At 38.8% G+C, this 26,728-nt stretch overlaps 2 protein-coding genes across 2 annotated transcripts in view; one reads left to right on the plus strand and one right to left on the minus strand.

Annotated features, from left to right (window-relative positions):
* The window catches only part of LOC120424448 (uncharacterized), a 54,038-nt gene extending 27,699 nt beyond the window's left edge, over positions 1-26,339 (plus strand). The window contains exons 2-3 of the mRNA XM_039588581.2: positions 20,190-20,442; positions 23,198-26,339. Of these exons, the coding sequence (XP_039444515.1) occupies positions 20,190-20,442; positions 23,198-24,318 (1,374 nt within the window). The 3' untranslated portion in view covers positions 24,319-26,339. The remainder of the gene's footprint in view (positions 1-20,189; positions 20,443-23,197) is intronic.
* Positions 1-26,728, minus strand: part of LOC120424431 (tyrosine-protein kinase receptor) — a 295,519-nt gene that overhangs the window by 115,293 nt on the left and 153,498 nt on the right. The gene's annotated exons all lie outside the window — the stretch shown is intronic.

The raw sequence follows: 26,728 nt of genomic DNA on the forward strand, positions 1-26,728 counted from the left end.
AACTAATCAATTCTCGATTGTCATTAACCACTAAGGGGCCAAATGGGGTAAAATTGAGTTACGATAGAAAACATTTCTCAAGAAATCAACCCCACAGCTTGCCTAACCCCACTGCAAATGTTGATTCTTTCGACGGGTGATCCCCCCTTGAGATTCTCCGGTAGGCGCGCGCGCGCGCTCCACCGCCACGCTCGAGGGACCTTACTAGAGAGAGTCTGGCACGCACAGGGGAAGCTGAGTGTTACACCTTCAATTAAGCGTAAAATCGTTGACACTAATGATTAGCACCCTCCCTCGATGACGACGCCTTAATGACGAAACGATGATGATGTCCGGACGGTGGCGTCCGACTTTGACATTTTTTGAGTGCTTCTCTTCTTGTGTTTGGGAAATTCCTGAAGATTACGTCAATAACGTCGGCGCGGACTTATCGCGTCAGGTCAGGAGTGAAGGTTCAGTGCAAAGGGGAATCCCACAAGGCCTCTTTCTACCTGCTCGACGGTAGGATGCTGGCGGATTAGAAGAATCCTTGGGATTGTGCGCAGTGCAGTGGAAAGGAAGTCTCGAGGATCCATTAGCGCCGCCGGCGTGAGTGGCTTAATTTGAAGGATCTGTTATCCTGCGGGTATGTTATAGGCAGTGATTGAAGCATGAGAATGACCAGCAACCATCAAGCTAATCATTTCCATATTTGTTTTACGATTTTGACGGTTGATAATGAGGCCTTTCTTCTAATCCCTGCCTGTGAAGTTGGCGTAGAAGAAAGAACCTTTTTTACAGCCTTTTCGTGTTTCGATAGTGTAATGAATTCAGATGAAATCGAGGAATATTTTTCAGTTTAACTGAATTGAATTCTGTAGGATCTACAAATTGATCCATTTTGAAACAAATCCTATAAAAATTAGGAGCGATGCGGGGTTTAAAAAGCCACAATTATTCTAGAAAAAAAAATTGATTTTCCATTTGCAGAAAGGAATGGTTGAGAATAAATTATTGGCTTATTTCGAGATTGAAAAAAATGTGACACTTAATTAAAAACACCAGAATAGGGGAAATATACCCTTTCTAATCAAACACCTATCTTCGTCATATGAAGAGTTTGATGCTCCATTAAAGCTCCAAAAATACTTTTTAGGCTATAAACTTACCAGCAACAGCACCACCTCAAGTAAGCACGCAAATTTATGCCATTTACTGGCCAAAAAGATCAAATTTAATGCACTTTTGATCATAATTTCTATTTTGCGACACCATTTCTCATCATTTGATGGCACACACATCCACACGCTAGATGCGAGGTTAACTGCTTAACGAAAGCCGCCATCAATATCTTTTCACTTGCGCTAACGATTTCAAAGCGCTTAAGATATAAAATTGCTTCCAGCTACCGGCAACATGTTCTTTAGCACATTAGTTAGTCACTCACTTGAAAAATTATCCCGAAACATGTAAATAATTAGCAAGCGCCATCAAAAAAACAAACGCGCCAAGTCTTTTGACGTTTTAATTTAGACCACCCATTCCAAACGAAGGCTGAAGAAAACCGAGCGAGAAGCGAAGGCAAATAAAGAACAAAGGGTGGCCACCAACACCACCAGCAGCGCCTGTTGGAGTGAGCCAGTGATGCCAGGAAATTTTCTCTATAAATGCAACGTTTCGTGAGTGTTCGCTTAAAATTTCATCAATTTTGGCAGTACTAAGCAGACCCAAAAGAGCGCTGGAAGAAAAAAAGAACTAAGCTGGAAATAGGAAAATGGGCGTGGCCCAATGCACTCGACTGATTAGAATGTTTAGAATATTTTTGAAATATATTTTTTTAAATGCTTGTAAAAGGAATAGCATAACTTTTAATAAAAGTGAAAATAAACAGAAATGTTCACAAAAAGTTGCTCTACTCGTCGGTGTACTAAGTTTTAGTAAATTTCAAGGAACACTCCAGATTATCCAGCATCATTCAAACACGACCGCTTATTAGGCTTAAAATGGGTATATTTCTCCTAGGTTGTGTTTATTGTTTGTTTGTTTACAATTCTCAACTTCACAATAAAGTCTTAAAGATCTACAACGCATCCGCAACTATTGGCGTGGCCGCACCTCATCTCGTGGTAGAACACGCCGTTAAACGTCCAATCCGATAACCATAAATTCATCGGATTAGATGCTCTCTTGCCTACCCCCTACCAGAAGACCGCGCTAAGCCTGCCATCTTGATACAAAACTGTCGTTACTCATTTTGAAACGGCTCAACTCGGCGCAATCATCGCCACACTTGTTGCACAATTTATATTTATTGTTTGCTGTTGTGCTACACAAGTCGCTAGAAAAAGCCGCGCGGACATATTAATAATGCAACACCTTTCCGAGGGTCTAGGAAAGGGTGACACAAAAGGGTGTCGCGGCGGCGTGAAGGTGCGTTTGACCGGCCCTAATAAGCTTCGAACTGCTTGAAAAAAAACGCTGCCCATATTGGAAATACCTGAGTGAAATCTACTGTACACAAACATCTGAGTGTATCGTGAATACTTAGTTAACCCTCCACGACTTCAATCTGAGATTTGAATACTTTAGTCGATACTCTGACCACAGATGTAAAAAAAAAAGACGTCAGAGCAAAAAAAAGCATTTACTTTTATCAGATTCGACCTGACGCTCTTTGTATGCATGCTTATCTCTTTACCTATGGGCCACAACGACTTGAATCTTGCTTTTCTCACTTGCTTTATCCCTTTTGGTGAAGCTGTATTGATGCCCTCAAGTATCATGTACGAGCGGTTTGACATTGAATGTCAATACAACTGTGTCTATACACGGAGAAAAATGAGTTCCCTAAATCGTATAAAAAGTGTTCACGAAATTGGAACCACGAAAAAAGAGTTCAATTTCCATGGTACGTTTGGTACGAAAAGCGTACCATGATATTCAAACATTTTGTTCGTGGTTCCCCATTTCATGAACGATTGTTCACGATTTTGTGAACTCATTTCTCTCCGTGTACATGTCAGTCAAACTTTATTTTTAAATAATAGCAAAAAAAAGAATAAACATTTTGTTTCTTCAAAATGGACAGCAGAGGGTTAAGGTTGCGAGGAATTGAGTTGTGGTGACCCGGGTCCTGTCATCACCCTTTGCCGGTCCGACCGTCGCGTTGGTCATCTCAGAAGATTGACGCATAAATTTACATTTGAAAGTTTTGACATGGGAGAGAAAAAATTACCACCGCCACAAACTGTACACTGCAGACTCGATAAATATCAATTAGCAGCGATTGATGTTTAAATTTATACACTTATTACATCGCGTACTGGCGGCCGTCGGTGGTCGATGGCGGCATGCAATGATTAGCGGCGGGCCGAGAGTGTGTTTACCTTTCGTAATCGGTAATTGCCCCCCTTAAACGATCCAGTCGCAATGCGGGATAACAGGATGGTAATTAAGATTCTTTTCGATGAACGCATGACAGAACTGCTTAAAAAGTATCAAACGAAGTTATACAATGATTAAGAACAAAATATAGGGGAAATATGCCCATTTTAAGCCTAATAAGCGGTCGTGTTTGAATGATGCTGGATAATCTGGATTGTTCCTTGAAATTCACTAAAACCAAGTACACCAACGAGTAGAGCAACTTTTTGTGAACATTTCTGTTTATTTTCACTTTTATTAAAAGTTATGCTATTCCATTTACAAGCATTTAAAAAAAATATTTCAAAAATGCATTCTAATCAGTCGAGTGCATTGGGCAACGCCCATTTTCCTATTTTCAGCTTAGTTCTTTTTTTCTTCCAGCGCTCTTTTGGGTCTGCTTAGGGCTGCCAAAATTGATGAAATTTTTAGGCGAACACTCACAAAAAGTAGCATTTATAGAGAAAATTTCCTGGCATCACTGGCTCACTCCACAGGCGCTGCTGTTGGTGTTGATGGCCACCCTTTGTTCTTTTCTCGCTCGGTTTTCTTCAGCCTTCGATTGGAATGGGTCGTCAAAATTGAAACGTCAAAAGACTTGGCGCGATTGTTTTTTTTATAATACTTGCTAATTATTTACATTTTTCGGGATTATTTTTCAAGTGAGTGACTAACTAACGTGCAAAAGAACATGTTGCCGGTAGTTGGAAGCAATTTTATATCTTAAGCGCTTTGAAATCGTTAGCGCAAGTGAAAAGATATTGATGGCGACTTTCGTTAAGCAGTTAACCTCTGATATTGCGTGTTGATGTGTGTGCAACCAAAATGAAGAGAAATGGTCTCGCAAAATCGAAATTGTGATGCATTAAATTTGATCTTTTAGGCCAGCAAGTAGCATACATTTGTGTGCTTACTCGAGGCGGTGCTGTTGCTGGTAAGTGTATAGCCTGAATAGTATTTATCGAGCATCAAACTCTCATGACGAAGATAGGTGTTTGATTAGAAAGGGTATATTTCCTCTAACAGGCAAATTCTAAGAGTCGTCCACCGGAACGAATCGTGAGTGAATACGATTTCAAAGTAGCCAGCGATTGGGTACTCATTGCTTACTGCTGAAAACATCCTTCTTGTACGCTCTTTGACACCAAAACAAAAACAAAGTTGTGCAGTATTTTAAAATATAGGTACAATAAATTTCTAAAGACCGTGGGTTTCACCTCCGTGTACGCACGAGAGCAAGCAGCAGTCAAGTGCTCAGTGCTCCATCGTTTTTTCGATTTTTTTCGCCGTAGTTTACCGTGATTAGCCGCGAGTTTGCTCCACCAGCATGCCAAGGGCCGGCCGTGGCCGTGGCAGTTCGAGTGCGGCCTCGAAAAACCCGCGAAGTTCGTCTACCGGCCGTGTGCAAAAAGGTAAACAAACCAACGCCGTGTCGACCGCCATCGCGCAGGGGAGAGTGAGCGCAGAAGGAATCGACAAAAAGTTACTACATCCCGGATATGTTCCGAGATCACCAGTGCGAACCCGTTCCGGTACTTCCGGTGCCACGACCAGCGGCACATCAACATCCGCCAATATCCCCATCAGGAACGAGTTCCAGATGCTGAGCGACGACGAAGAAAACAACAACAACAACACCGACGGTAGCAGCACTACCGACGACGACGACGACGATGATGGTCGTGCACGGAAAAAAGTGCCGAAGTCAAAAAAGAACAATTCTCCAACGGAACGAAGACCACCTCCAATTTTTGTTTTGGACACGTTGGCGGACGATGTTGACGAGTTGCTGGAAGGCCTCGGATATTGTCTGAAAATCGGTAAGTCGGCAGTGCAAGTGATCACACTGAACAGAAAAGATTTCGACCTGGTGCTTGAAGAACTGAAGCGTAGCAACTTCAACTTCTACACATACGACCCAGAGAAGCCCCCTGTTAAGGTGGTCTTGCAGGGTTACCAAGACCGTCCGATCGCCGACCTGAAGCGACACCTCTCAAACGCGGGAATAAAGCCACGGGAGATAAAAGTGCTCTCGCGAAAGACAACAGTCACGGGTACGCATACCCTGTACCTGTTGTACTTCGACCGCGGCACCGTCAAGATCCAAGACCTGCGGCGGATTAAGACGTTGGACGGTTTTTGGGTAAACTGGCGGTTTTACACCAAGAACCCGACGGACGTAGCGCAATGCCACCGTTGCCAGAAATTCGGCCACGGCTCGCGGAACTGCAATCTCCGGCCCCGCTGCGTGAAGTGCGGTGAGTCGCACCTCTCGGAGGCGTGCGCACTGCCACGAAAGGCGGAGTTGGGGGACAAGGCAGAACAAACCAAGCCGCGCGTAAAGTGCGCGAACTGTGACGGCAACCATACCGGCAATTACCGCGGATGCGTCGCGCGCAAGGCCTACCTCGAGGAGCAGGAAAAGAGGAAGAAGAAAGCAGCAGCGTCTCACTCTCCTCAGCGAAGTACGAACGCAACCGTTCCTGCAGCTGGACAGCGTACGGTTCCAGCGGACAACCCAGCGATCCCTCCTGGATGGGGGCGTTCGTTTGCCAGCGTGGTCGCTGCCGGTAGCGGCGATGCGGCCCAGCAAGGAGTCACCGGGGAAGATCTCTTTTCCCTGCCGGAGTTCTTTGCTCTCGCGGGGGAGATGATGACGCGGTTTCGGAGCTGCCGTAACAAGGCGGAGCAATTTCTGGCCCTCGGGGAGCTGATGATCAAGCACATCTATAATTGATTATTTTTGTCTGTGATCTAGTTTTAAGCTTTCTCTCTATCTATCCTTTTCCTATTGCACTTTCTGTAAGTTTTTTGAAAACTTTTTCTTACTCTTGTCTATTCCATAGTTATAAGTAATAATTTTTCGATTGAATAACGATTTAAACACAGCTGAAAGGAACACCAAAACTCTGTTGTGCACCTAAATGAACTCATTGTAACTTGATTATTCACAAATAAAACCGAATTGAATTGAATTAAATTTCTAAAGAGTTACCTCTACTTAGATAATTATAAAATCGTTTTGTTGTAATTCCTATTTTATGATCTTCTTAGCATCAATTTTACGAGCCAATCTATCAAACACCACGCCAAAGATTCGCCCGGCAGCATCATAAATCATGCAACCCAAGATCAAGATCGCTCGGCTCACCCGACCAAATGATCACTCACTTAAGAAGCGATTCATTTCCTCACCGCAGCTCCAATTCTTGGCTCGCGTCTAACGAGATGATGATTGAATTTCAACACCTCCAAGTCCCTCTTTCGGGAGCTTCCGATTAAGCGAGTTTCGTATTTCATTTCGAAAAAGCTGTTTGATTTATAATTTAAGCCACCTCTTAAGGGCGTCGTTCCATGTGTGGCAAATATGTTGAAGTTTGCCGTCACAACAAAACCAAACGGCGCATCTGCCGCCAACTCTTGGAGGGTTGTTGCCGCAGGTCATTAGGCAAGGGCCCTCTTCTCGAATGTGAGTTTTATTGACTTTGAAGACACGGGCCATGATCACCAACCGGCTGGGGAGGCACGCGCTCGTATATGATTCCGGCGGTTTATCGGCGATTAGTCAAATAAGCTAGGGTGTTAGATCTGGGCCACATCGCCTGGACGACGAGGAGGGTTCTAAAAGTGGTCCTTCTAGCTTTTAACGCGCGGAATGTATGCGCATAGTAAAGGTAAATAAATCACGCTGCAGGCCAGGGTCGTTGGCATTAGCGGGTGGTTTAGAAGCTGTTGGTTTTAGGCAAAAAGTCAATAAAAATTCCAAAAAGCCGTTCTAGTGCTGTATGGCTATCACGTATATGAAGGTTTTTGACGGAAGGGGGAAACTAACTTCTGGGTTTAGAAGGCATCGGCCACAAAGTGGTGCGCGTTACGCTTGATCAGGCCCGGAAATAGTGGTAATCCTGACGCAGGGCTACCGGGCACGTTCGGAACACCTTTTTTCCCGTTGTCAATTCGAGTTCTAAATCAACAGTAGGGATATGGGTGAGAACATGTTGAGGAAATGGATATTTTTGTTTGAATAATTTTAAAACTAGTATGAACTTGAGTCTGAACGTAAAGATTCAACCTCATCAAGTCTACACCCAAACCAAACTCTGCTAACGTTCAGTGAGGACCAAGCTACTGACATCCGCTGTTAGCTATTCTGTCAACAAATGATGAGAATATCTAGTATTCTTTGCAGTTTGGCAGTTCGCACACATTACACGGAGAAAAAAGAGTTCCCAAAATCGTGAACACGCGTTCATAAAATTGGGAACCACGAACAAAGTGTTCAAATTCCATGGTATGTTTTTGAAAAACGTACTATGGCATTTGAACACTTTGTTCGTGGTTCCCAAATTCATGAATGCTTGTTCACGATTTTGGGAACTCTTTTTCTCCGTGTAGGATCTTGAAATTCTGTGATAGAGAGAGTTATTTTTCAGAGCATTTCAATGCCTCTGTGCTCTCTTGTGCTAATGAGATAAGAATCCAAGCAAGCTTTGAACAAGAGAGCAATAGATCCGTCAAAAACTTTAAAGACCTGACCTCTGGATGGGTAGCCTAGAAGACATTCAAGAAACTCGTGAACACTTTCTCCAAAATTCTACACAATAACCAACCAGACACCTGTGCCTCACGGAAATCCGGAAGCCAAATTAGCACGCGTCGATCTTTACAGAGGTGTCTTCTGTGGAAACGATAAACTCCCGTCCTAACTGAATGAATCAACAATCATAATCGTATCGCAAATATTGTCAAACATCATCCATTCCCCGCTCGATTGTGCGGGAAGGAATTCCCGGATCGGCGACGAGTCAAGAAATAAAAAGGAGTACTCTCCCTTGGAGATACCCAACAATGGTCACCCGTGGCTTTTATTTCGGGCTTTCAAGCAGAATCCATCAATCATTTGACACACCGTTGGTGATCTTGTGACACACCTCTGCATTACGGTCCGCTGTCACGCCACATAGCGATTGGCGCGATAGTCGCGAAGAACTAAGCCGGGCTGACCTGCTGTCACCAGGGTTTGGGGTGATTCCCTCAAGTTCCGGAGCTTGATGAGTTAATTTTTGTTGAATTTCTAGATATTTTTCAGTTTCGTCCCGATATTGCTAGTCACTCGCAGTGGTCGTGATTGCAATCAAAGTAATCGGTTCCGATTGTCAATTTTGAAGCATTGTAGATTGGCCTATTCTTTATTCTGATAAGATTGGCAGCACTGGCGTCGCCATTATGGCTCGCAAAATAATTCGACTTCGATGGTACACCCAAACGCGAAAATTGTAACACAAGATGTCAAACGACAGCTCTCTTTATTTACGATCTCTCTCTCTCATTGAGTGCTGCTGCTCTCAAAATGAGAGCAAATTGTTTGGTTTGGCACTCAAGTGAAATTTAATGTTAAAATCGCCGATGACAAAGCTTTTTATCTGGAACACAAAGTGACTGTTCCGGAACCGTTCTCATCGATTCCGAGATCAATCATTCCCGAGGACTAATTAGCGTCCAGCGTCGTGTTTTTATTACATTCCAAGCGCGTGTACGTACACGTCCGCTTTTAAGTGCCATTCTAGTGCAATTTTATAGCTCTAAATAAACGACCACGTGCATTCCAGAAAGCACCACTGACACAGAGAGTTCCCTGAAATCAACGCCCCTTAAATAAATAAAAAGTGCGTAACGCCACTGCCTCGGTTTTATAGTCCCAAAGTTCTTTCTTCTGGCGCAAACTAGCCTGTACCTGGAAACTGCACAGCAAAAACAAGTGTAAATTTGGAAGGTGTAATTTTAGAAGGTTGAATATTACCTCTTTTATGATGTAATTTTACCACAATTCAGACAGAAAATGCGACATTACATTATAATAGTGGTAAAATTACACATTTTCAGAGGTAAAATTACACCTTTTTTCTGACATAAAAAATGTTCCCCTTTCCAGATGTAATATTACCATGATTTTTTTTTTCTGTGTGGAGGGAAAATTACAGCCCTGAGGTGCAATGCACTTTTCGTGCAACTTGCAATTAAATTTATCACCTTCGACGAAAACCAATAAAATAGTGCGCTGGAAGTGCTCATTAGCGGGCACAGTGGCTATTGACCGATTTCGATGGGCCGAGTTACGAGCTTAAGAATCGAGAAGTTTAATACACGTCCGGCATGATTGATTGCAGCGGCGTGAACAAAGTTGCTTTGTATAACTCTCTGGAAACTCTTCAATGTTTCGTTGAAAACTTAAACTTTTAAATTACTGCAGAATTGAGCTTTCATTTTACCGATATTTCTCTCAAGAGAGAAGAGATATTCGATCGCTTTTGATTTTTTACTCAGTGAGTGCTTCGTTAAACTCTTTTGACGCAGATTTTTCCATCGCTACAAACTTGTATTTTTTGAAGTCGTGACAAAATTTAAATTTTGCTCATTACAAATTGAGACAACATCTGTTCCTCAAGTGACTTCAGAAGACGTCAACCTGAAGAGCCTCTCCACAGATTTAGTTCAAGCCAAGAGCCTTACAAAAAGTGACATCGAATTCATCACAGCTCAAACGAGTCGGTCACGTCAACGCTTTTCAACGCTTCAGTAATCGCTCGAGAGCCCATTCTACCTCAAAATATTTTGACAGCACCTGCCACAGATTTGTTTATCTACTCGGAGTGAAATATTTTATTAGCACTTGCGTTGCGTGAGTGACCCTTAAGACTTTAGCCTCTGCGAAATGGTCAATTCTCGGTCGATCCAAGACGTGCGTGTGTGAGCATAACCTTGGGGGACCATCACTGTCTCCGTTCGCGCCGTACCGCGCTGCACAATCCGGTCGCGATGATCGCCAAGGCCACAGGCAAAACGAGATATGCTGCTGTCCACTTCTTCGACGATACCTTATAACCTGGACGGACATCTCATTTCTTCCACTTTTATGCGCCAACAACAACAACTACTACAAAACTGTTGTTGCTCAAAGTGGCTTCTTCGGTTCGGCACTTTGGCCTGATGTCTCTCTGTGTTGTGATGTAGGTACTTCTGGGTATTAATAGTCAATATTTTAACTGTCACTCATGTGTTGAAATGACAAAGTCCGGCGCGGAACGGCTCCGGTGTCTTCTTCGGGACGGTCCAGAGGTTTCGAGCAATGTCCACCTCCCCTTCTGCCGCTGTGGTTTATTATCTCATCCAACTCATATTGGGTTTGGAGATGAAATGATGATGTACTGGAAGGGTCATTCCCTTTGGCCACACGAGAGGTAATGCAATTGCATAACTTTATTTATTCATGAAAACTACGAAGGGTTTGACAGAAATGCCGATTTTGTTGATATAAATCAATGAGTCTGGTTTATTCCGAGTCATGATGCAATGCCAGAGATATTACACCGATTGATAAGAGTTGGGTTTCCAAATTTTTGGAGGTGGCGTGAGAATTGCGTTATCTGACAGGTTTTGTCATCACTTCACAAAAGTGCGTGAGCCGTTTGACAAGTGTGTCGGATGTCGCCGATTTTCACTTGATTGATTTTATATGCTACTTATCTGCGCGCGCATTGTTTTGGGATTAGTGATTGTAATCCTTATGTAGAGCGATAGTACCTGGGAGTGGAATCCCTTCAGAATATCTGATTTATCAGTTTTTCTATCGAACCAAATGTAGGTCAAGAAATACTCTAAATCATGGTATTTTACATCTGGGAAGGGGTACATCTTTTATGTCAGAAAAAATGTGTAATTTTACCTGAAAATGTGTAATTTTACCACTTTTCTGTTGTAATGTCGCTTTTTCAGTATAAATTGAGGTAAAATTACATCATAAAAGAAAAAATATTCAACCTTCCAAATTTTCACAATTTTTTACTGTGTTCCTTTTTTTATTATTTGGTCCTTTTGAAAAGAATGATTTTTTTTTCAAGAGGTGGATAGATAATTTCCAAAAAATCATCAATTCAAAATTGAAGGCCGAACGGATTGCACTTAGAATAACTAATAATTGCAATTTGAATCCATTGCGAGGCCATTTCTCAACAACCAATTGTTCCTCTCTTGAGGACAATTGTCCATACACAAAAATCCACGTTTTTTATGGATAATCCCTAATGAAATAAAAAAAAAACTATTTCCAGTTTAAAAGAGCAGTTCTCTTGAATTTCGCAAAAAAAAACTGTTTTTATTTTTTTTTATTTGGATGAAACTTTATTTAATTATTATTTTAAAATAAGCAACTTTGCATGATTGGTTTCTCTCCACAAATCTCCATAAAAATTTAGGAGCTGTCCACAGAACAGTGCTTTGCAAATATTTGAAAATCGGGAATTTCAGATCGATTACCTCCTTCGATTTTTTCTTTTCTTCATATGTTTTGAACCAAAAGTGCCTTTCAAGCTAAATTTTAGTTTGTCGCTAAGCTTTGATTTTATGAAAAGTAGTATTTTTTTTAAATAACGAAAATTCATTCATTAAAAAATTGTTTTTTTTTATGTTAAATAAATTGAATTTAGAGACAAAAAGTACGCTTTAATTTCTTCATAAAATTATCGTTTTAAGTTAAAGCTAATGTTTGATCCAAATTCCCACAAAAAAAATAATTTATTTTCAATGTGTTCATTGTCGCTCATTTCTGAAAAATATATATTGAAAATGCTCTACAATTTCATTTTATTTTTAATTGTTTGTTTTACAATTAGTTGCTGAGAAATGGCACAGAATTATTATAACAAATTATTAGTTTTGCTATGTGCTATCCATTCGGAACTCGTGTAAAATTTTCTCAACCATTTGAAAGAAAATATTTTCAAATTTTTTAAATCACAACTTACATTTGTGTCAAATAATTCGAAAAAAAGAAAAACAATGAAAGTCGATTTGCGAGAACGTAGCAAATTGTTCAAAACTATGTGTCTACGTGATTTATGGATGATCCTTTAACGGATATTAGACTTATTTTTATTTTATTTTTACAGTTTGCCGGTACAAACGTATTTAATAACTTTTCAAATATTTGAAATAAATTAAAAACAACTGAATTGAGAGATTCCAAACTAGTAATTTAGATAGTCGGAATTTGAATTTGAAATACAACAGAAAAACAAAAGACATTTCCATCTTGTTTACATTTCCCGTTGTCATAGGATTAAAACATTTTCAGAAGATCAAAGAGTGTCCCAATTTTTTTAATGGAAAACAAGCTCCACAAAATACACTCGAACAAGTTAAGAATCTATTTGAACAGTTATTTTGTTTAAAATCGGTGTATTTTTCTCTAAATTTCTTGAGAAGATACAGTCCAGCCTGGACTATTCGAAGGGCTTGGAAAAATTCACTTCGGATAATCAAATGTTCGGATAATCGAATCACAAAAAAAATGTTTTTCTTTTTCTTATTTTTTATTATTGATTTTGAAAATGACTCCTAAACTACTAGAATTTTTAAAATCAAAGATGGCTGCCAAAACGGCGGTGATGAAATATAGAAATATTGCTGTTTTTATTTGAGTATAAATTTTAAATTTAAATTAATTTTAAATAAAAAAAAACGTGAGCAACTGTTCCGTCGATCTCAAATTAAGCCAAAATAAAACCGTTTTAAAACTCACTCAAATGACCCTGGCCAAGATCCCCCGCAGATGTCCTCTCTTTACAAATAAGTTACTTCAATGTGCAAACACGACAATTTACGTTGACAAATTATCCGCCAAATCCCTCCATGAACGCACTGTAATGTTCAATGCATATGCTCGCTCTCTAACTGACTGCGTCTCACATTCCTCACACACATCTGTTTTCAATCCTCCCATGCCGATGGGAGGACCATTGTCGCCCGGTCAGCCTGGCCAGAGATATTCCAACTGCGATAAGCTTTTTCTGGCCCTTTGGTCCGAAAAATATTAAAAAAAAACGGGCGGTAATTACCCAAAATCCCAAAGTAAACATCCCGTGCGCCGCCGCCTGTTTTCGTTGCACGAGGTCCAAAACTGCACACTTTCACCCAGAATCTGTGACGCCTCGACTCGACTTTACCAGATCGACGATCCGGAAGATCATGTCCCGGCCGTTTCGTTAGAATAACACCCGCAAATGCGTAGTGTTGTTCGGCGTCGGCGGCGTAACGATCCAAGGGGGATTATCCCTGTACTTACAGACGGATTAGGGCCAGTCTGCCAGAGAGATCGGCGGAGGAAGCACGCGAGACTTGCGGAGATCAGTTTTTTTTTGTTTTTCTGTGCGCCAAAAACCAATTTGTCACGGCTGTGTAAATTTTCTTCCCTTTTTCTGGACATTCTTGAGTTTATGGTCCCTGGAAGGGAACTCCCGCTGGTTGTGCTGGGTCCCTTAACGGACGGGAGGAGAACTTTTTTGTGCAGTTGCATTTAGCATAAAACATTGCGAACCGTGACGGTTGGTGGACCACCCTGCAAGGCGTTAATTGCTCCACAATCAGATTTGACCTTGGATTAATTTGCAGAAACTGTGGGTTTTGAAGGTCTTCAGAGAGCTTTTTTAAGATCTAACAAAAATTAACATTGAGATTGAACAGATTCGAGATTTTTTGTGGGCTAAATTTGACAGTTTGAACCACTTCCTAAAACTTGCCAATCTAACTAAAATATTAGTAAATTTTACTAATTTATCAGCTAGAAACATGCTATCAGTTTTGAAAGCCGCTTGTTTTCAGTTATTTTGTTGACTTCTTTAGCTAGATTTTATAGAATTCGACTGTTTCGACAACGTCAAAAAGTTTTTTTGGAGTTATTTATGAATTATTCATGGAGTTATTTTCAATTTAGTAGGTGCGAGAACCTCTCAATTCAATGAACTTCTGCGCCAGGAGTCAACGAACCCGTCTCCAGCTAAATGCTCTCTTCTTTTTTCTTCAAGCATTATTTCGTAAAGTAGTAAAGTATCAAACAAAAACGCATTCAATCACACCGCTGTGACACCAGCAGCCATCCTCCGCATCCATTCATTAACAAGAGTTTCTACTCAGGAAAAAAGGTAGACCCTCGTAATCTCGGCTGGACGTAACGAATCTTCACTACCTTAAACTAGTTCGTTCCTGCGCTGCACCGACAAGTGTCCCCAGACATTGACGACACCAACCTGTTGTCGTCGCATTCTTGGAACGAGAGGAGGCATTTCGTCACACCTTGCATGCAGCAAAAAAGTAAGGTGCTTAAGAAAGAAGCAGGTTGTAAAAGCCGGTAACTGCTAAAATATTTACCTACTCATGCAGGACCGGCCTCTTTTCTTTGCGATCGTTTACCTCAAACTTTTTCTTTTCTCTTGTTCTTACGATGCTTATGGGATGCAAAAACTGTCTCCCCTGTAGTTCCTTTCACCTTAAGACGACGATATCATCAGCCCATCAAACACGACATGACAACACTTATTGAGCCTTTTTTTCCTACCCTTCGATGTACTTGACAAGCTAAGTTGATCCCTGGAGGCAATTACTTCTGAGAAGACGAGGAAGATAATTGATTTTAGGGAAAATTACTATGTTTAAGCAAATTTGTATAGCCTTCAAAATTTCCAGTACGGATCCACAACTCCAAATAGTTCCCCAAGTGATCTCATTGCCAGCTGGACCACACGCAGCAACAGGCACCTTCAAATTATCACATGTTTCAATTAGAGAGAGCGAAGTGCACAAAAGAGTGACAATCGCCGCGCTAATCAAAAGCATTTCCAGCTAACTCGACATTGCGTCAAACGACGAAACCAAATTCGAAAAAAAAATCACACTTCAGTTGGCTCCCTCCAGATGTTACTGGCAGAAGGCCTCAAATTTCGAACTATGCAAACCGTTGATTTCCAACGCAAATATTCGAACTGGTTTCGCCGCGCACACGTTACACGCACCGTGTCATTTGAATAGTTCCACTCGCTCTGGGTCTAATCAGCAAGTTTAAGCGGTTAACTTTGCAAGCCGAAAAAAAAACGAAACTATTGGCACTACGCCCCCCGGGGCATGGCCTTCCTCTAACGTGGGATTTCTGCTCCAGCGCCTCTGACGAGACAGGAGAAACCGGGACCGACGTTTTACTTCACCATCCGATAGAAGCTCAGTGGATAAGGCGGGAATCGAACCCGCGTCTCATAGCATCATCGGGATCGGCAGCCGAAGCCGCTACCCCTGCGCCACGAGACCCACAGGTTTGTTTTAACGTGTTTCACCTTTGCAAGCCATATCAGTCCAAATTATGCAATATTAAGAGAATGGAAATTTTGGCTGCCGTACAGTAAAGGAATATGGAATGCATCATTACACGGGTTCTCATTTTTATTTTTATTTTTCACAAACTACCAGTCTCGATTATCTGAAATCTAGAATATCCGAAAATCGATTGTCCGAAGATTTCTTAGAAGCTTCAAATAATCGCAACATGGGCAAAACATTGTTTTCTCCTCTTTTATATTTTCTCACTTTTAAGGAAACAGATATAGCTTAATGAAAATAAATTATTAAAATTTTGGTAAGCTTTTTAAAGAATAATGGGTGTTATTTCATTAAAAAAAACGTTACTAAATCCACCTTTAGGTGGTTGGTGCTTTCCTCGCATTCATAAAGTGAATAAACTACACAGCTCAAAAAAGTGTATGAATAACACTTATTTTTATCAAAATATCTGAGATCCGGCCTTAAAAAAAGTGTATTAAAAACACTAAATTACTTATAACTTTTGATAGGATTTTCAGATCTTCAATCTTTTGGGCTCGTTGGAAAGGTATTTTGATTACCTATCCAACCTATCCAATATATTACGATGGGTCGCATGATAGATCTGGACAACTTTTTCATCATAATATTTGAGATCCGGCCTCAAAAAAGTGTCTAAATAACACTAAAGTGCTCATAACTTTTGATGGGGTTGTCAGATCTTCAATCTTTTGGCGTTGGAAAGGTCTTTCAAATACCTTTCTAACAATATATAGCATGACGGCTTTTCTTACAAAAATCACCCTTTTTACAATATTCCGAAGATTAGCTAAAATCGTTTTTTTTTAGCATAACTTTTGAAGTACTTTTCTAAACATCATAATAATAACTAGGGTCTTGTGGGATCGGTTCAGCCAGTCCGGAGATAATCGTGTATATATTTTTAGGTGCACGGACTTACAGACATACACACGCACAGACATTTGTTCAGAATTTGATTCTGAGTCGATAGGTATACGTGAAGGATGGTCTACGAGGCCGAATAAAAAAGTTCATTTTTCGAGTGATTTTATAGCCTTTCCTCATTGAGGTGAGGAAGGCAAAAAGATGTTAACCCGTTCCCGCCAAAGCAAAATTGAGATTTTTTACGTTTTTGTTTACCATGAGATGAAAATTTAATTGGTATCATTAAATATTTTGTGATACCATTATATTCAAGAAATTACAATTTGAAGTAAAATAATTATGCAGCATTGGTGCAACAATGGGTGTTGGGAGGTTAAGTATGAAAAGATAGAAGATTGATTGTGAAATAGTGTCAATTTATCGTATAATTTTAACCATGTTTTTATCTAGGAAAAAACTTTCAACCGAAGTCAACTATAAACCTGAATACCATGTGGCATAACACAAACCATTAACACTGGAACGCCCAAAGCATGTCCAACTTACACGGACGCCCAAGCCTCCCAAAAAAGTTGGAACGGTAACTTCAACTCGCTGGTTCTCGGGCATTACTCAACCAATCAGGATGATTCTTGTTCCCACTGATTTGTAAGAATGTCTAGATGATTCTAGAACTTTGCAGAACTTAATTTGATCAAATCTGTAATTTTTGCGATCAAAAACATCGTTCCACCTTTTTTAAAACAACTGCCTCCGCGGAATTTTTGGCGATTTTTTTTTTACACGCGAAAAAAAAAGTTGCAACGATGTTTTTGATCGCAAAATATACAGATTTGATCAAATTAAGTTCTGCAAAGTTCTAGAATCATCTAGACATCCTAACAAATCACTGGAAAGAAGAATCATCTTGATTGGTTGAGTTATGACAGAGAACCATTGAGTTGAAGTTACCGTTCCAACTTTTTTGGAGCCTTGGGCGTTGGAATGTTAAAAATCATTGAAAACCCACTCTGTGTTGTGAAAAGTGTTTTTTTTTTAATTCTCCAAATATTAAAAAAAAAACTTAGGTTGAAGTTGGACTAGTAAGGAAAAACTAAAAAGCTTAACTTTTTTGTTCAAGAGCTAAAACCAATATGTCTTGTTTTATAAAAGTTATTTTTCATGAAAAACACAGTTTCAGCGTGTCTTTTTTTTTTTTCTCTACTTTATGAGTCAAACCACACTCTCTCAAACTGGTCACAGAGAGTTTTAAAGAATTTTTATGAGTGTGAAGAATGGATTCATTTAAGAGGCAGTTTTTGTAAATATTGCTCGGTTTGTTCTAGAGGTCGTATCGATTTGAATGAAAATGCAAAAAAAAACACTAAAAAACCTATTTTTTCAACATTTTTATTTTTAAAACCGCTGTATCTTCACAAGGATTGGACATAGGACAATGGTCAATATGGAGACTTTTATGTAAAATTGTCTGGAGAATCGATTCCCACTATCGGTTTTTGAAAATTTTGACATTTAGACCACTTTAAAAAAAAACAGTTTTAGTAAAGATTTTTGTATTTTATTAGGAGAGACATACCATCGTGCATTTTTCATGAGTCTTTTTGTCACATTTACACAAAAAATTGAATGAGAAAAAATCGTGACATCACCTTAAAATTTAACTTTTAAACATAAAAATTTAAAAATCTCATAAAAGTGACGTGAATTTTTCTGTCAGTGTATTTTTTCAGAAAGCCCGTCCAATTTCCTACAAGTTTATTTTTGACCACTTTTTGATACGATGCAACGGCTTCGAGATACAGTAATATTTAAATTACATAATACAAAAATATTTGAATAAAGGCGTACCTTCTCAAATGTAATTTTTGAGTACATTTGGCTCCATATACACAAAAATGGCTTATATAGGCCTAGGATAACATGTCTAAAAAGTTTCATTGAAATCGGAGAGGGTCGGGTACAAAAGTACCAGAAAAATTCCCGATTTGAGCTGGAATTGCTCTATTAAGTTTTAAAAAAAATTAATTTTTAACAGTAATTTGCAAAAGCTGTGAGTAAAAGTCAAACCAGTCCTGGATGTCTATGGCACATTTTGAAGTGCTTCAAAAGACCTTTCGAATGTAATTAAGAAAGTTGGAATTGATGAAGTTTTATGGAAATGCGAGCAATTTTAAGATTATTTATGTTTTTTTGACCTCAAACTTCAAAGCCCGTTTTACCCCACTTCCCTTTGTCGTAGAGGGCTCATATTTGGCATGAGTTCATCTCATGTATATACAAACAAACGCTGAAAGTTTCATCCAAATCGGAGCACCTCGATACGACCTATTACACATTGGTGAAAAACTCACTCTTAACTAACTGTCCGAACACTTTGATAAAAAAAAATACACTCAGCAAAAATTACCTGAGATCATTTTTTTATTTATTGTACAATTTGAGCTTATGAAATTTGAAAAATATATAAACTTACTTGAACTTGTATGATTACTTCAACGCATTCATGCTTTCAATTGATCTTCACACTTCATCATCACCTAAACTCCCAAGCTCGAGGAAAAGGGGAAGTTTCCATACAAATTCCCCCTTTTTCTCGAGCTTGGTAGTTTAGGTGTTATTTTTGATTCGTTTATTTTTTACTTATTTTAACGATTAATGTTGCTGTCCTATACTACATTTTGTTGCAAAATATTGATCAAAGCCAAGATTGGTTGAATGTTTCCCGTTTCCCGGGAAATGTGTAACCCCGGGAAATTTGACGCTCAACGTTTTTTTTAAGCTTGTAATTTAAATTAATACATTTTTTTAAATATATTTTTTGCCCTCCTCTCGACCAAAACAAGAGATAAGAATTTAATTTGTAACGGCCTAAATAGTGAAGTTACACAATCTTCACTCAACCTTCTACTGCACAATTTTTTTCGCAGATTTTTTTTTTTGTTATGAGGTTGTGTTATGAGGTCATTTTGAGCAAATTTTGATCTACAAAAAAAATACGGTTTCTCTCTTTTTACGCGATGCGTTAAGTTTTTTCTGATTTGTCGATTTCTCTGGAACGACGCAACATTTTTTGCAATCTTTTAAAAGCAATTTGTAGGATTTTTTTAGATCTGCGAAACGCATTATGAGACTTGCAAAAATATTGTTTGGTTTCAGAGAAATTGACGAAATAAAAAGCGTAACGCCACCGCGTAAAAGGAGGTTACTCTGTAACTGCAAAGCCAAAAATCAAAGACCAGTGCTTTATTATAAATTCTTATTCCCAAATTTAAGTGATACGAAAAGTCATCAGCAGCAGAGATGTCACCGGGTCATCTACATAAAATGCGTATAAATTTCCTCCTTCAGGTATTCCAGGGGAAACCCGCCTGCAAATTAAGGATTGCGCACACAAAACAAACAAAATATACAAACCGATCACCCAAGTCCCAAGCCCCGGTTGCCAAGTGCTTTCGGATCAAGATTTAAAATTGAAATTGACCAAGTCAAACCAATTAGCATAAAACGGTCAACAAGCACCGACTTCCAGCAAAAACCTCTTCTCCTTGGGATTCTCGAACCTGCAACGCAACCCTTGTTTGCCAAACAAACACCCCAGCGATCACACAACAGAACAGACCGCGTGACTCTCTCTGGTCTTTGATTGCCCTCCTTCAATGCTTAAAAGCCCCAATAAAACCTTAAGATCTTCTTCGGCAAACGTCCTAACCATATCGTTTTCTCTTTCCCACTCTCCACAGATGAACGTTAGTCAGCAAGAATACGAAACCAAATATCGAGAGTACCTGGAACGAGTTAATCGACGCAGTAGCGGCCAGCTCGAACTCCCGAGGAGCCAGCGGAGGCCCCGGCGGCAGGCCTTGCGTCAGCAAGATGATGAGACTGATGGGGAGTTTGAGGAGGAGGAGGACCAGGAAGATATCGTGGAGGGCGAAGACGACAGCAGCCAGCGTGTCGTCGAGACGCGGCATCTCTACAGCTTCCCAAATTCAGGTAAGGAGTGGGGCAAAGTTCAGAAAAAAGTGCCGATTATTTGGCGGATTATGACGCATGTTTATGACTTTTAATTAAATACCTGCTTTATCGTCACGGTTTAATTGGCAAACAAAAATATTGGTTCGATATGACCTGATCGTAAAGCCAATGAGATTTGAGGACTTTAATTCATGAATCACGTGAGAGCCAGCTGACTGAATGTCTGAGGCCGATTGTTTGATTGTCTCACGCTGTTTATTGATGCATGAACGAATGTTTGATCTGGGATTTTTATGAATGATTGGGCAGCATGAATAAAATGTAAAGACGACTTCATTTTTATTTTTTTTTAAATACTACAAACTGTAACCTCACTTCTGGACGGAGATTGTTAAAATAACACTTTTCTAACAAGCTATTAATATTTCAGAAATTCTACAATTTCATTGTTCCATAAATCGCAAAAAGGCCAAATTTTAGAAAAAAAAGTATCTTTTTAAAATTTAAAATAGCCAAAAAATGGTCCAAATATATTCATTACAGGAAAAGACAAGTAAGTTAACAAAAAGTTGCTCAAATATACAGTCCAGACTCGATTATCCGAAGTTCGATTATCCGATGGTTTGTATGGGACTTCAGATAATCGAATACAATTTTTTTCGTACTTATTTACTTTCTTACTTTTTGCATCCAATTCAAGTTCTGCGACCCCATTTAAAAAAAATTGAATATGATATTGCCTTTTAAAGTAAAAAAAATGCATTTTTCTATTCGTTATTACGCCATTTTGGCCGCCATATTGAATTTAAAAATTCTAAATCATATAAGAGTAGTTTATGAGCCATACTTAAGCTTGACCATCAAAAAAGACAACGATTTTTTTTTCTTTTGTGATTCGATTATCCGAAGATTCTATTATCCTAAGTGAAATTTTTCCGAGGCCTTCGGATAATCGAGTCTGGACTGTATCTCCCAATATATCTTCAGAAATATTCAGAATATAAAAAATAGCAGTTCTGATAATTTTGCAGGAAAAAAAACATGTATGCTTCGGGAAACCATTTAAGAACTTTGTTGTCAAAGGTACTTTTGGCAATGTCCATACCCGGGGTGGTCTTTAATTTTCTCATTTTTACAAAAACTATCTCCGAACCCTGATGAGATAGGAGCATACTTTCTTCGGCAGTGCTAACCATTCTGAACAACTTTGCTGAAGACTCCTAATGTCTATCTCTTAATCTGTTCATTCTACAGCATTTTATATGAAAAGTGCTAGGGTTACCCTTTAAAAGAGTGTATTTTATTTTATACATTTCTTGTATAATTTTTGACAAATTTGGTGTCGAAAGGCTATATTTAGAGCATTAAAAAACGCGTCTTTTCACGAAAGAACGAAGTCGCTAGCTCTTTTTATTAAAAAGTTAGTGCGAGTTTGCGGTTTCAAATAAGCCCTTTCAAATATTTTGAGGGAAACAAAAAAACATCCTGTTGGTTGAATTTGGAAGCTTAGGACTGCTTCTTTATTGTGATGTATAAATCAGGAGGGTTTTTTGCAGGGTCAAAGAACAATTGTTTAAATATTGCCAGCATGTAGAGCATTAGTAGTAATTTTATACAAAAAAATCAAAACGTAATAATTTGCAGGTGCCTAAAATTAGCTTTAATAAAATCTAGAAAACTCCAGAACGTAAAATATTAGAATAATATAGCCGAAAAAAACAAAGTGACGCATGCGCCTAATTGAAATAATACATACCCCAAGTGGCGTAAGCGCCCTATAGTACAAGGGCTAAGAGATTTACTCCAAAAAAAACATTATAATAAAGTGGGCTTTTCAGATTTGTTCAGTAACTAATTGTGTTTCATATGTTTGTCTTTTTTCACATTTATTGCACATGTTACGCTGGTCCGTTAAAAAAAAAATCGGGAACCACCAATAAATTGCTGTAAATTTTCAAAAACCTGAAATCTAAAAGAATTTAGTTTTTTTTACATTTATCACCGTTTAAATAGAATTGTATATAGTTTTATAAATCAATGTGTTAAATGCTCTTTTTGCTGAGTTAAAAAAAATAATTATCGATTGTACTATTCGCAGATATTTGATTTAACGATCAAGCTTTTAATAACAAATTATCTTAGGAACTTCATATTTAACTTCTTTGACCTTTCCGGATCAAATTCCAATAAATTAACTTTAAAAACTTTTTTTTTATTTCCTTGAAAAATATTCATTTTAATATTTTTTATTTAATCTTGATTAACATTTTTCTAAAAGAAGCACATTGAAAAAAAAAGTTATTTTTCGATTGCAAAAAAAAAATAATTATTCACGCTTCATACAAACCCCCCACTAGGTGGGTTGAGATTTCCACAAAAAGTGTCAACGTCTACAATCAACATTTTTAGGTATTTTTGAAATTCCGAATAAAGAAAACATTATATAAAGCTCTTGAAGCAAATTTTATCAAATTTTATTGTTAAATTTTATTAGGTAAATATCATCGATGGTCTCGTAATTTTTCGTTCAACCCAGTTAGCTTACAATTACTGCATTTAGTCAAAAAAAACAGAAACTGTAAAATCTCTCAATACGCATTCCAAATTTTTATGATAATAAAATTGTATGGATACCCCAATGAAAAAAACAATACAAAATGACAGAGGAAATACATGGACGAACGAAGTTTCGTCCACTTAAAAACAACAAGAAAAAGTTGATTTGCGATCAAAACTTAACTCAACCTCATTATCTTCCCCCTCTCTCTTGCAGATTCCAAGCTGAATCACCAGAACCTGCGCCGCAAGCGCTCGGTCAAGAACGACTACGACCTGGTCTATATCCGGTTCGATATACCAACCAGAAACAGTTCCAGCACCGGCGGCGGCGACCTGCCCGCTCTCAACACGCCCTCCTTCTTCCACGATCCCACCTCCAACGGCAATCAGCAGCATCCCCAGCACCACCACCGTCACCACCAGCAGACCCTGTCCAATCTGCCGCCAATCTCACCGGAGAACATTGAAGAATCATCACTCAACATAATGTTGACGCGGTCGTCAAACAGCGAACGCAGCACATCGGCCGGTAAGACGACGCCGACGACGAGTCCGCCCCATCACGGACGCCGCCGGGGTCGGGTCAAATTCAAGCACAACAATCAACAGCACAACAGTCACCACGGGTCGTCGGGCAAGAACGTCCACTTGTTTGTGTACCAGCTGGTTGAGCCGTACCAGCGCCACCTGCTGACGTCCAGGACGATCGCGGTGGAGGAATTGGCCGACGGTGATAAAAAGTGGTTCCAGCTGCCCCTGGACGAAGCCGTGCGCACCTGGCTGGACGGCTCGCGCAAGAATCTCGGGCTGGAAATCTACTGCGAAAATTGCTACAACAACGACATCTTCGTGATCCACGACTCATCGCCATTCTTCGCCGGCTACGACGAAACTCCCGTCCTGAACGTGGTCGGCAAGCTCGTGCAGCGCGAGAAACGCTCCAAGGCCGGTGTCCAGCGGTACCGGCCAACGATGCGTGACTACATGACCCCACCCAAGACGGCGACCTGCACGCCGAACAACAAGCGCTGCTGCCGCCATCCACTTCTGGTGGACTTCCGGGACATCGAGGGCTTCGAGTTCATCATCCAGCCGAAGATCTTCGACGCGGGCTTCTGCCGGGGCCGGTGTCCGTACAAGTACAACCCGGGCAGTCACCACGCGCTGATTCAGTCGCTGCTGCACGAACACGTCAAGTACGACGTCCCGAAGCCGTGCTGCGCGCCCGTTCGGCTGGACCACATCGATGTGCTGCACGCGGACCCTAAAAATCCGCAGCGGCTCAAAGTGACCACCTGGGTGGGCATGCGCGTTACCGAGTGCGCCTGTTCTTGAGGTGCGACGACTGGACGACTTATCACTGTGCATTTAGAGCTGATGGAAACGTATAGTATTATAATCGTTACAACGCAACACACAAGAAATCACACAAACCTAAGTATGAGAAAATGCAATTGGAAACAAGAGAGTTACGCAAACTTCTAAGGATTAAAAGGAAACATTCAAGAGTTAGGAGATTCGTCAGTGCTGTGCAGTCTTCGGGAGTCGAATGATGAGATTTGGTAATCCTTTTGGTATCAAAGTTTCTTTCAGGAAAATGCTTTTACTTTACTTTAAACAAAAAAACTGTTGAAAATTTTATATAAAAAAATATAATGTAAAACATTTTAAAACACTTTTTACTAAACTTGGATAACTATGCTGATCGATTTAAATTACTTAGTGATCATTTGAAAAAGTTCACAGAAATAAATCAAATTAGTTTGAATCTTTTGCAGTATTTTAAAAATTTACAGAAAATTAGATTGAAAACATTAAATTTAAATCAAATGATTAAAATTTAGCTGAGCCTGAAAATTTGAATATTAAATTGAATTGAATTGAATGAACGGTTCCCTTTAAAATATAGAATGGATGAAAAAAAACTATTTAACTAGAAAATAATACAAATACAACAAAAACTAATCCACCATCGTGGACAATTTTCCATACAAAAACAAAACTTTTGAGTATAGACAATCGCCAAATAACAGAAAATCAGATTACGTTGGATCATTTTGTTGTCATATTTTGAGAAAAAATAAAATTTCTTGGTTCTATTTTCCGGAGTAAAATTTTGGCGGGGACTTTAAATAACCGAGTACAAGCTGTATTTAATTTTTTCAAATCCCTAGGAGTTAGAATTTAAAATTTAACAATTTTTGAATTTTAAATTTCTCAATTTTTAAATTTGAAATTTCTAAATTTTTGAATTTTAAACTTCTAAATTTTTGAATTTTTATTTTTTTATTTTTTATAAAAAAAAATATGAAGAATTAAAAAATTGAGAAATTGAAATTCAAAAATCCAGAAATTAAAAAAAACTGATATGGGATATTTGAATTTTAGAATTTCATATTTTTTTTAATCGTTGACTTCCAAAATTTCACATTTTATTCTTTTGAAATTTTGTATTTTTTACTTTCAAAATGTAATTGTAATTGTAATTGATTGTTTATTTGTGACGAGAGCCTGTTAGTTTACAACAAACGTCTGAATTTTTTACTATTTTGGTTTATTTTTTCATCTAAAAAAAAAGTTTTTCTTAGAATATAAAAAAGTCTTGATGCGCTTGAATGTTTTATTTGCAAAAAAATCTTTATTTTTTTTAGATTTATTGTTTCCAAAATTTCAAAATTAATTTCTTTTCCGAGATTAAAAAAAAATCAAGAAGATTCAAATAAATTTATTTACTTGAACAAAAATTTTGCCTTTATTTCTTGAAAAATAAAAAGACGAAGGAAAGACACACACTATGTAGCTATTACCGAAACATTATTTTTTTTTTTCAAAAGTGGTTATATTCTTCGAAATTTACCACACCCGTTCATATATGTTTTTGAAAATTAGAACTAATTGCTTTAATCTTTAGATATGGTTGTTCTTCAGCATACTTGCAAAAAATCACCTTAAAAACTTTTTAAGCAAGCACTTTTGAATAGGGACTTATGATATCCTTAACCTGATCGATTGGTTCATTTCAATATGAACAATTAGATGATCAATAGATGGAATATCCCGAAGACACTCACACTGACGAAAGAACCCAAAAAAAAACACACACACAATGCCAAAAAAAAACAATTGTCTCCCACAAACGCATGACGCAAACACACACACAAACAAACAAGAATACTTAGAACACACACACGTTGCGATAGGTTCTAGGACCCTCCCTCACTCTGTCTCTCTCTCTTAATTCAGACACTCACACGAACACAGAGCGCGTATTTATTAAGGTTGTGTAATTGTGTGTTTCGTAAAAAAAAAAACAAACAGATCATTCATCGCCCTCCTGACTGTAGTTGTGTGAATGTTGCCACGTTTATTGTGTATTTATAGGTCGAAAGAAGGAATATTTATTTGTTAATTAAATATGCGCTAGAAAGAAGCTTTCTTTTTTACTTTTTTCGTGGAAATCAAGTGTGTGCTAGTTAGATTGTGTAAGTTAAACTTTCCATATTCGCAATGTCTCGCCAGGATTAAAGTAGTGTGAAAAGAACCGTTAGCCAAAGGAACAACAATTAGGGAGAAAAAAGTTTAAGTTAAGTTTTGATAGGGTTGTTTTGTGCGCACACGCACACACACACGAACCAGCAGCAAACTGAGTTGTATTTTTTGTATATATGTGAACCGATGATGTACAAGTTAATTTATTGACCGCCCCATTTTACCCCCTACAGCGACCTCCTGAGCACACAAAGAA

The sequence above is a fragment of the Culex pipiens genome, chromosome 2 (assembly GCF_016801865.2).
Source record: "Culex pipiens pallens isolate TS chromosome 2, TS_CPP_V2, whole genome shotgun sequence".
In the NCBI taxonomy this organism is placed as follows: Eukaryota; Metazoa; Arthropoda; class Insecta; order Diptera; family Culicidae; genus Culex; species Culex pipiens.